The 12,480-nt window shown below is 35.2% G+C and overlaps 1 protein-coding gene across 1 annotated transcript; it reads left to right on the top strand.

Annotated features, from left to right (window-relative positions):
- Window positions 1–2,459: 2,459 nt before the first annotated feature.
- Window positions 2,460–8,361, top strand: LOC116019013 (WD-40 repeat-containing protein MSI4-like). Its single transcript, XM_031259077.1, has 15 exons — window positions 2,460–2,725; window positions 3,338–3,401; window positions 4,040–4,126; window positions 4,242–4,304; window positions 4,610–4,675; window positions 4,776–4,850; window positions 5,610–5,685; window positions 5,996–6,182; window positions 6,317–6,398; window positions 6,553–6,626; window positions 6,741–6,852; window positions 6,949–7,023; window positions 7,625–7,683; window positions 7,847–7,949; window positions 8,029–8,361. The coding sequence occupies exons 1-15, from the start codon at window positions 2,460–2,462 to the stop codon at window positions 8,131–8,133; spliced, it is 1,494 nt and encodes a 497-aa protein (XP_031114937.1). The 3' UTR covers window positions 8,134–8,361.
- Window positions 8,362–12,480: the final 4,119 nt, after the last annotated feature.

Raw genomic sequence — 12,480 nt, 5'->3', positions numbered from 1 at the left:
TTTATAATAGGTAAGTCTGTATCTATTAATGTATATATATTTACCGTATTATCCAGTATTATATCGGTATAATGTACTGTACATCTCTTGGGAATAAATTTAAAAAAAAATAAAAATGCATTCCTCATATGCATGTTTAAAAAAAAAAAGTAAACATCCATTCCTCAATGTTGCTTTTCCTATGTTTGTATCCCAATAAGTGAAACCACCTGTGAAAGCACAACATCAAAGGCAAGCAACTTTTAATTTAATTTAATGTTTTTTTTTTAATTTTTTTTCTCACATACTCATGTGGGACTTGCGTTTGTAGTATTCTGTATAACAATAGCCTAGGAAAATACAACGCACAAATGCAAGTTCCACTTTTGTTTGGCGTACATCCTAATGTAAAACGCAAGTGAGATTTGCATTTCACGTATTAAATTTAAAAAAAAATAGTTTTTGGAAAATGTGAGAAACTCATATGTGACTTGAGTTTTTGATAAGAAATTCAAGTCGCAAATGAGTTTTTCCCTAATTTGTACAACTTTGAAAAGTGTCTCGTTTTTGTCTATTGTTTAACAAAATGGCACATTTCAGTCAATTTCCTCCACATGTGGGTAGACTACTACTGTTAACTAGAGGACCACGGGGGTAAATGACACACTGCACCATTGATAGGGGAGAAGTCAAGAGAGAATACGGGTGCTGATGATAGTTTGAACTAGACACTAGCCCCACATCTTATACTACTCTTAGGACCGCATGTCGTCGACAAGTGCACGACTGCATGGACCACAATGCTCTGCCCTCCTAAGCCATACACGTGTCTTGCCGGGTGCCACTCTTTCTTGCCAAACACTTCACTATGAGCCATGTTGCAAAGCACGTTCGAAGTCTTGCTAACCGCCTGATTGCCTCTCAACCTGTGCTGACCACCTCATTGTACTGCTCCCCCCTTGTCGTCTATCAGGCCGTCTGCACCGTTCATCGATCACCATTCGCGGTTTGCCCTAGGCGGTCATATTGGGACAGAGCCCTCCGATCATTGTGCGGTGGTAGCTAAGCAAGGGGCAAAATATCCCCACAAACGTGGACTTGGGAGTGGTTCGCTTTGATCCACTCTGGCCCCACAGGGCTTGTCGCGTGCCAATAGGCCGAGAGTCGACACCCCCACGATCTAGGTGGACCGCTCCTCTCATTTGTTTGTTTTTTCAAGTTATGTTATATATTGCGTTGCCAAACAAGTCCTTAACCCTCTTTATAGAAGAAGGCCAACATTTGCTTTAGTAATTGGACTCACATTGGTCAAATCCACCCCTTACTTTAATTATATTTTGGGTCATGCTTCTAGGTCCATCACAAACTATGTCGAAATTAATTGAAGGATTAAATTAAAACTCGTTCAATAAATAAAGAATTAAATTTGTAAAAAAAAATAAAAAATAATTCAAAGGAACCAACACTTTGATTTTCCTTTAGGGTGTGTTTGGAAACCCGGAAAATGATTTCTGGAAATCATTTTCCGGGTTTTTGGTGTTTGGGAGAGGCAAGGAAAATATGGTCAAAGGAAAATACCACTTGGGTCAATAGAAAATGAGCCCCATTTGAAGGAAAATGACTTCCCCCCCCCCAAAAAGGGGAAGTCATTTTCCAGCCTCGCCTCTCGCTCATCTGGACTCCTCTCCGCCTCACTGTCGTCTTCATTTCTAGGACTCCGCCTCTCACTGTCGTCTTCATCTGCTCTCCCTCCTTTTGGCTCAGCTGCTCTTCTTCTTCTTGCCATCTTCCTCCATCAAGGTACTTTTCTTTTTTCTCTTTTTTTTTCACTTGTAATTTGTATGTGTTATTTTCTCAGATCTGAAACATTTACCTATTTCTGAGCAAAAATGAGAGGTATTTTGCAACCAATCCGTCGGACTGGCTTGTGCAACCAGTCTGACGGACTGGCTTGGGAAACCAGTCTATCCACTGGTTTCCAGTGGGTAGATTGGTTTCCAATTTTGGGGATTTTTTAAGGGTTTAGGGTATTGTTTAGTTATATTTTTGAGATATTGTTATTTTGTTGTGATTTTTTTTGTTATAAATAAATAATTTGTAACAATTGTGATATTATTGTGGTGATTATTTTACATTTTTGGATTGTATAGATGGATAATAATCATGCACGTTTTCATTTTTGGATTATTTTACATTTTTGAATTGTATAGAGATATCTGTTCATTTTCGGACCTATTTTCTGGAAAATGAACCAAACACACAAAGACAATTTTCTGCTCTGCAGCCAAACACAAGAAAGGAAAATGATTTCTAAAAAATGACTCATTTTCCAGAAAACATTTTCCAGAAATCATTTCCATGCGTTCCAAACACACCCTTAATTTATTTTACCTTATATTATCCCAAAAGTCATTATCACTAATTTACGACACTACAGTACACAAGGGTTTTTAACTTTCCCCCCAAAATATTTTTCCGCCATGGAAACACCTCCTCCTCCTCCTCAGCAACAGCAGCCGCGAAAGCGTGGCCGGCCGAAGGGCTCAACCAACAAGCCCAAGGAGGACAGAGAACGCGATTCGCATCCTTCCGGCGGCGCCACCTCTAGGAAGCGAGGCGGGGCCGGCGGTGGCAAGAAGGCCGGCGGTGGTGTTGATGAGAAGTACGCTCAGTGGAAGTCGCTGGTTCCGGTCCTCTACGACTGGTTCGCTAATCATAACCTTGTCTGGCCTTCCCTCTCTTGCCGGTAAAATGCCTTTCTATTTAACCCTGTTTCTGTTCTATGATATTAGAATTTTTTCAATTTTTAAAAATTTTAAGCGGCTCTTAATGCTAGTGTTCGGTTCGTTGATACATGGACCTATAAATTTGTTGTTTTTGGTTTGCGAATTCCATGTGAAAATTATTTGCAATTTGGTTATAATCAGGTTCGTTATACATATCATGTGTGCGAGACAGTGTAATTTTTGTCATTTTCTTTGAAGTAATATTTAGTTTTGAGCGGAATAGAAGGAAAATAAGAGTAGTAATTGTTATGGGAAAATGAATTGAATACTCCGTATTTATTTATTTTGGTATAATAAGTGAACAAGATTCAGGACTGTTTGTTGACTGTAAAAATGGTTCAGGTGGTAACTGTTTCAGTACATGAGCACACTTAAATCTATCTGCTGCTGGTGATCTCTGTGCATTATCCATGTGTAGCTAAGATGCTGGATTGATAATCCTCCTGCATGTAATTTATTGGATTCCACTGTTGGGCTGAACAACTGTCATTATACTTTTGTAATTTTGTATTTGTCTTTTCACTATTAAGATTTGTTGTCCATAGTTAATATTTGGATGGAATCATTGATAGATGGGGTCCTGTGATTGAGCAGCATAGTCACAAAAATTGCCAGCGTCTTTACCTTTCTGAACAGGTAAGTCTAATTTTATTCAATAACCTATAATGCCATAATGGTGAAAACCAAGGCTTCATAATATTGATAATTTTTTCTGTTAGTACACATTACTATTGCAGCAAACTAATATTATCAAAAATTTTATAATTTAAAAAAAAATCTTTTATTGGTTTTCATTGCATTTAATTATTGTCCTACATCCTATATACTGGATACATTACATATACTCCATATAAGCTAAGGATTTACTGTTTTCATTCCTGTACAATAGTAAGAAATTTTCTGTCTCTATTTGTCTTAGTCCAATCTCTTTAGTCTTTACTTGATCATTGGGGAAGGTGGGAATCCAAGCTGTTTGTTGAAGAAGTTGCAATAAAATACTGTAGTTGTTATAGTAATGTGAAAATGAGTGGTAGATTTTCTTTAGCACTTTGCTTGGATTGCTTAAATACCTATTACTTCTACTTCATCTCCACCTCAATAATAATTGTTGTTTAAAGGCGTAAGTTGCTTTCATTACCTTCTTTGATTTCATCTAGATGCAATTCTTTCTTGCATCTGAATTTGATATTTTTGGCCATTAATTAATACATGTTGAGCTTCTCATGTCTCAATTGTTAATTCTCTAACTTTCTTACTTTCCGCCATTTTTCCAGACAGATCAATCAGCACCAAACACTTTGATTATAGCTAACTGTGATGTGGTTCGGCCCAGAATTGCAGCAGAGAATCACATAGCACATGTACCTTAATTTATTTTTATTTTTATTTTTATTTTTTGGTCTTAAGCAATATAACGTGCTCCCCTCATACCATTCAATGCCTGATTTGTTTGTTTTTTTTAAACTTAATTTCTAGTTCAATGAAGAAGCACGCTCACCATATGTCAAAAAGTACAAAACTATTATCCACCCAGGAGAGGTATGAAGACCTTTCTGACACTATTTAAACATACTGTTTGACACGACCAAGAAAAAAGAGTTCGAGACATCAAATAATTATTTTAAGAAAATAGAAGCTACTATGGATGAAATTATGAAAATTAAGAAAAAAACTTCAACAGGATGGGATTAGTAATCCTTTCCTTGTAGTGCAACCAACTACCAGTGACATTATGCAGAAAATAAGATAATATTGAACTTGATGCAGTAAATCTTTGGGATCTTTTATGTGGTAAGCTGTTGATTATCAGCTGTATTTGCTATTTGAAACCTGTTACAATGTAGGTGAACAGAATCAGGGAGCTTCCTCAGAATAAAAACATAGTGGCTACCCACACTGATAGTCCTGAAGTAAGTGGTAGAATATTTTATTTTTCTTTTTCTGATTTTACTATTTGCACATAGTTAGTGGAATTGGATATAAGTTCAATTCTTACAATTTATGAATTAGGTTCTGATATGGGACATTGAAGCTCAACCTAATCGGCAGGCTGTTCTTGGAGCTGCTGTGTCACTCCCAGATTTGGTGTGTATTCATTCTCTCTTTCCTAAACCTCCATATTTGATTAATAGTGCTAATTTTATTTCAAATAAGCCCATTAGTTTGGAAATATATTTATTGGCTAGATGGCTCAGTCTTGAGCTCATGTAAGGATATATTTGATAGGAAACTTGTCAGTTATAGAGTATAATACTCATTAGTAGTCTGAGTTATTTGATATATATATAGCTTAATCTTGTACTCTGTCTCCATAAATGAAATAATAATTTGTTTCTCATAAGATTTGGATTGCTGTCTGTATGTGAACTATGTACAAAATTTAGTTTATAAGCAATAACAAATAAAGTAAAAAAATGTCCTGTAATATTTGGGCCAAATAATCAGTGAAGAATCAAAATCTCCAAGTTCTATTTCCAATTATCACATGTTTTTGATAATTATGGTAAATATTTTCCACAGAAATTTTGATGTATAGCTCGCTGTAATTTCAGGATTGTACCACCTTGGTGCCCTTTAATGCAGATCTTATATAAAATATTGGCCACATAGAAAATACCTTTCAAAATATTTCACCTTCAGAGAGGAAAGTTTTGGTTGCAAAAGTATTTATCTGAATTTGTAAATGAATATAAATAGGTCTCCACACTTCCAAGTGCTTAAGTAACCTATAATTTTAAAGGGCTAAATTAGAATGCATTTTTCCTTAGGTTGATTTTTAAGGCAATTTATTTCATGAGAGATGCACCACCTATGATTTAAATATATATGATCTTATTTTTGCAGACATTGACTGGACATCAAGATAATGCAGAATTTGCTCTGGCAATGTGCCCCATTGAGCCCTTTGTACTCTCTGGAGGTTGGATTTTTTTCTTTTAAATTATTTTTAATTTTTGATTGTCACATTTATCAATTTTTATTCTTAGTTTTGTTAACTGACTTATGATTGTTACTACAACAAATTGGAATCTCAATCATGCATTATATTGATCTTTGAATTTTGATTATCTGCTTTCATTATATGCTTTGTCATTAACTTAGTGATTTGACACAAAGACACTTTTGTTATATGGATGCAGAAACTCCTCGATACTTTTTAGCTTAAATAGATATTTGAGTAATTCAAGTTAGTCCTGGTTTGTCTTTTCAAGTGTGAACTTCTTTGCCAGGAAAGGACAAATATGTGGTCTTGTGGAGTATTCAGGATCACATATCAACATTGGCCACAGACACACAGAAGTCTGTAGGATCGGCAGGCTCATCTATTATGGCTGTTAATAATCCTTCTATTGGAGCCCGTGGAATCTTTCAAGGGCATGAGGATACTGTTGAAGATGTTCAGTTCTGCCCATCAAGGTAACTGTGACATCCATGCCTTTGGTTTTCTTTTCTGGATGCAATGAAAAAACAATATTGATTGATCATAGCTCTCTAATCCTTTTTTCTTTTGTGATTTGAGGTTTCTGATTGGTCTTCTGGCATTGGTGCAGTTCTCAGGAATTTTGTAGTGTTGGTGATGATTCGTGCCTCATCCTATGGGATGCTCGAGTTGGTCCTAATCCTGCTGTAAAGGTAAAATGGACCTCTATGTTGTTTGATGATCTTTATTTTTTCTTTTTGTTTTTTAAATGCATTTCTGAACTCTGAAGAGTTTAGAATTAAAGAATTTGAAGTGTTTATATAGGCTAAGATTCTGTACTTGCGTATCTTTACATTTTGCAAGCAGGTTGAAAAAGCTCATAATGCAGATCTTCACTGTGTTGACTGGAATCCTCATGATGACAATCTTATAATAACTGGGTATTTCTCTATCTCATAAATTTTTGGAACCTTGTGTCTTTAATGATGTAAAGAGGAAGTGCCTTTATTATTGTTGTTGTGAAGGACTGACTATTTGTTTGTTTTGCCATTTAGCTCTGCAGATAATTCTGTCTGCTTGTTTGATAGACGTAGTTTAACTTCAAATGGAGTTGGTTCACCAATTCATATATTTCAACATCACAAAGCGGCAGTTCTTTGTGTGCAGGTATTAAGCTGGTTTGTCTTGTTCCATTTACTCTGGCTAATGCAATTCTCTAGATGATTTACTGATTGCCACAAATTAAGCCGTTTCATTCTCCAGTGGTCTCCAGATAAGTCATCTGTTTTTGGGAGTTGTGCAGAGGATGGTCGACTTAATATTTGGGATTATGAGAAGGTAATATTCTATTGCAATGAAAATCCTAGGAATTTAATGCAAGTGATTACATAATTGCAATGAAGCTTTGGTATTAAATTCAATTCCAGACAAGTCATCATGCACATACTTTTCATATTACTCGTATATGTTTGCATTTTTTATACTATCACTATATGGTTTAGATGCTACAATATTGAATTATTGATACTACAGTCGACACAAGTGTAGCTTTGGTTCTATTACCAAATTACAGTATTAAAGGTGAACGAATGTAATACCAAGAAATGGTGCATGCTGGGGTAACCGGTAACCCCAACCAAAATGGCAAGAGATCCACACTTGTAACCACAAGGTTACGAGTTCAAATCCTTGCTCCCTTGGTTTGAGCCAGTCAACTATGGGCAACCTAGGTTGGTTTGCTTCCTTGTGGTCTTTTGCCAGCTAGGGTCACAAGGAGGGGTTTACTCACACTCGAAAGGGTTGCAGGGTTTTCCTCGTCATCCAAAAAAAAAAAAAGAAATGGTGCATGCAATTGCACTATTGAAATTAGTAAATTACCTCAAATCTAATGTAAATACTATATCTTATCTTATGAAATGTCTCTATTATCTACTTACAGGTTGGTGAGGATACTGAGACACCTGCTGCTGGCTTATTTTTCCAGCATGCTGGGCACAGGTTACTGCATAAACCCACCCTGCAAACTTTCCTAGATCAACTTATGTTACAATTGCTACGGGGCTACCGCATGCTCTTTGTCTTCAGTTTGAACAAGTTATTTTCTGCTTATAATTGCTGCAATATGCTCATTTTGTCATGATATCCGTATAATTTTGGTCAGGGATAAAGTTGTAGACTTCCAGTGGAATGCATCTGATCCATGGACAATTGTTAGTGTATCCGATGACTGTGACTCTACTGGTAGAGGCGGTGGCACGCTGCAGGTAGTAAAATGTTGTTGTTGTTGAGACTATCCTTTCTTCCTACTTGCTTCTGATGTATAGAAATTCACCATGTGTGCAGATATGGCGGATGCTTGATTTGCTGTATCGGCCTAAAGAGGAAGCTTTGGCTGAGCTCCAAAGGTTCAAAGACCATATTAGCAACTGTACTTCCTACCAAGCCTGAGCTGAGACTCCTGACTAACAGTATTACTGTTAATTGGTAATAACCCCATAGCCCATAGGTCATAGCTAGTATTAGCTGCAGTCAAGTCTGTGAATTATAGGATTGGCGGTTGAGATTCTCATAACAGCCAGATTGTCTACCAAATTTACCCACTCCGATAAGTCTTGAATTTTATCAATTTATTGATTGAGATATTATTGAGAGAGAAATTGCATTTGCACTTGAAAAGTGGGTTTTATGGTGATTAGGTCTGCATGATCGGTAGACTTATCCATGGCTATGGGTTTGATTTTAGTAAGAGAAGGGAAATTTTTCAAGATTTAAATTTATGGACTGAAATAGGTAGAAATGAAAGAATGTATGATTTTTTTTAATTATAAAATTCTTTCAAAGTAAACTAATTATAATAATGTTAAATTAATTTTATATTTATAGAATTATTTTTAATTTGTGTGTATAAGGATGGGATTTCTTGAGCTTATTGATCTGGAGAAGACCAATGGTTGTAAAGCAAGGGAATTTGAAATAAATGTTGTGCAACACTTTTGTAAATATTTCAAATTTTATATCGTGTATAATTACAAAGTGTATACGATGATACGTAAGGGCACTCATTAAATATGCACTTCACATATGATTGATTATACTTCATTTGAAGTGCACTAAAGAAAATGCATTTAACATATTTGTGGGTGTACATTTAAAAAAAATAAAAAATTAATCATTGCATTCTGTAATGTTTTTTTGAGGGAAAAGGAAGGGTGAAGCTTCAATCATTATTGTGTGGACCATTGTTCACATAGTTATGTAGACTATATTATTAAATTATTAAATAATATATATTCAATATACAAATAATATACTTTTATTAATATAATAAAAACGTAAATTGTATTTAGGGTATATTATATTATATAATGTACATTCAGTATATAAATAATGTATATTTAATATATTAAAAATATATTTTTTGTTATGGTTTACACAATACACATAGGCGACACTTGGGTTAACAAAACAACAAAATCAATCTCCACTAACACTAGCCATTCTAATCACATCTCTCTGGAGTCTGGACACGCATAGCAAGATCACCAGACGAATAGGAAGATAGCAAGGTCAATTCAGGGCCCAAACTACTATTCCTCGGATCGGAAGTCAATCCGCAACCTGGTTTTGTTCCTGCAAAACATGAGAACATTTTAGTATTCCAATTATATTCTTCCTCATCCAGTTCTCCATTGTGTTGAACTTGGGATCATTAATCCATCGAATCACATTAGCTAATTAATTACTTTGGATAATCACCTTAGTAAAACCAAAGTGCGAAGCAACTTTAAAATCCAGATCAGAAGAATAGTCAACGTGTGCAGTTAATCTGAAAATCAGTAATCCAGAATGGTCTCTCAGAGAACTGCCCCACAGCCTTCCCCCTTAACTTACTACTCCCGTCAACTAACGTTCACATACAGCAATATAATCCATCCCTCATCAGGCCAGGTTTAATTTGTTGCAACAGATGAGAGTAAAGTTGTGGTCTGCCTTAACTTACTACTCCCATCAATCAATCAATCCCTCATCAGGTTTGTTCCAGCAGAGTAAAGTTGTGGCGCCTTGGGAAAGGATCGGATTACTGACAAGCTAGCTTGCGCGTTATATATGCAGTACTTCCTGATACCTTAGCTTGTGGACGTTTTCATTATATTATATTATATTGTTGAACACGGATGATCGAGTTTCTCCATTTCCAAATCTGCCGGCCAGCAGGCATGCTTCATCATATCCCTCTGATCTTATTTTAAGATTATATTTTCCTCAATCGGGGGCATAAGGGCCTTCCAAACAAACCTCCATATATAGCTACAAGCTAGGCATCTCCTTAAGATATGGTCACATGGCAGTCATGTCTCCTCTTGCGTTTTGCATTGCACATGATGCGATAAGCCACGTCACATAAAGAAGTTAATTCTGTTCCATCGGTTGGGACTTAGTGAGGTTGTAGCTAGGCAGAACTAACCGAGCGAGGAGCTGAGTCCCTTAGGTTAGAATCACTGGACAACAAAACATACACCTTTCTATTTAATTTCATGCATATGCATGAGGGAAGTTTCTGAAACTTCCAACGTAACCAGCCTCATCATTCCAATAATCTCTCTCTTTTTCTTCAAGCTAAGGGGGATGCATTTGGTCCTTATCAGTAACCCACTTTTGAGTCCAAAATTTCATATATATTCGATCTGCCCATAACCAATGGCAACTTAATTAATTGAGTCCCTTTCTGAAGAATCATCAAGCTAAGGTTGTGGGCATTAATAATCCTCTTCCAATTAAGTATTTGAGCTAGCTAGCTTATGCAGTTTATGTCACAGAGATTCCTTGTATATTTAGCTCTCAACACTCCATCCCAATTTAGTTAGGAAGGCTAGCATAGCTTCATGTCTTTCATACTTGTAATGCCCAAACCACCACCAACGTAACTTTAATTTAGGTCTGCTCACCTTCTCCTATCTAACCTCTCACCTTTGTTTTGCAGATGACATACATGGTGTTGTTTGGGGAGGCATCAGTGGCTGGCGCAAGCTAATACTATCAAACAAATTTTGCTCCTGCTCAGGCCAAAAGGTAAGTTTTCTCAACTCCCAAATGTTCGTTTCCTCTAATGTACGTTTCGCCTTAATTTGCTTGCAGGCCGGGGAATTGTCAGAACTAACGACTGAGTTGGGGAAATACCTCCCTGCATGGTTAGTTGAGTCACTAAGACTACCTTTGGAGCTAGCTATTGAGGATAGAATTAATGCTGGGTTACGTTGGAGGGGTGGAAACCCAACTACCTTTCCTTGGATGGACGTACGGCATATTTTGGCATAATCTGTGCTAATTTCCATTCCATACTACACTATATATGCAAACAGCTCTACTGCCAAACGGCTTATGTGATGTCACTCATTGCATTTTGTAATGTTCATTACTGCACTTTGCACTGTTTCTCAATACATTTCAAAATTTGAAATATTAACTGCAATGCTATCATATTCTTTCCATATTATTTTATTTTACCTTCGTTCTTCTCAAGATCAACGACTATGATTAATTTGAAGTTTAATGTTTAGGAAACTCTTTAGAAACACTTCTATTATTATATAAACTAATATGTCACATGTGCAATGCACAAATAGTAACATATACTCAAAAAATATATTATTTATAAAATTTATATTGTGTAAAATAAATAATCAAAATATTATATGATATTCTGACAATCTCTTATTAAAAAAAGTATATATGATAACTTGTATCAAATTTTGCTTTATAATGAATCAGTCTTGAGATTAAATAAAAAATTACGAAAGATTCATAACTTGTTAGACTCCAAAAATAATTTTTTTTTGGTATTTATAGGCAATGAACACCTAAAAGTTAGAGTGCAAAGTGACTTTGATAAACACAAATTTTGAATTTTGAAAATTTTAATTAAATGTAGCCATCACAACAAACAATGTATTTGGTTGCCAAAGGTATTGTAATCTACATCTACTAAACTATTGTAAATGTAGGTCATGTGTGTTGCTTCAAGTTTGTTACGAATATTAATAATAATCATGTAAGGTTTTAATGACAAATTATATCGAGGACCATGCTCCACTTTGCATGATGGACCCTAGTCCAAAATGACGCTGTTTTATTTTAAGCCTTAATTAGTGCATCATATTTAATAACATTATCATGTAATATATTCATAATATTTGATCTATATGTCCATAAACCAAACCTTAGTGCCCCTAAACACTAAACTAAGTCTACATCATGTATTTTCATTAACTCTATAATAGGTTTATAATATTAATTCTACATGTTTATAAAAATAAAATTTAATGTACATAAACAATATACTACGAAAACATCATGTTTAATAGCATTCATCTTTTATTATATTCATAATATTTAATTTGTTTTATATGTCCATAAACATAATTCTATATGTCCATAAACACTAACCTAAATAAAATCATATGCATTTTTTATTCTATATTGGATTCATAATATTCATAAAGACAAAGCTTAATGTATATAAACATTATACTATAGATGTATCATGTTTAATAACATTCATCTTGTACTATGTTCATAATATTTGTTACACACACACACGCATGCACGCACGCACGCACACGCGCGCGCGCGCGCACACACACACATATATATATATTCATAAACAAAAACCTTATTGTCCATAATTAAACTAAATGTACGTCATATGTATTTCCATTTACTCCATAGTAGGTTCGTTCTTTATGTATGTTCATAACAACAAGAAAAAATTGTAATTTATGCCTCTTACATATATGT

The sequence above is a fragment of the Ipomoea triloba genome, chromosome 5 (genome assembly GCF_003576645.1).
Source record: "Ipomoea triloba cultivar NCNSP0323 chromosome 5, ASM357664v1".
Taxonomy (NCBI): Eukaryota; Viridiplantae; Streptophyta; class Magnoliopsida; order Solanales; family Convolvulaceae; genus Ipomoea; species Ipomoea triloba.
Note: the sequence above shows the minus strand (reverse complement) of the source record. Positions and strands in the feature narration are given on the sequence as shown.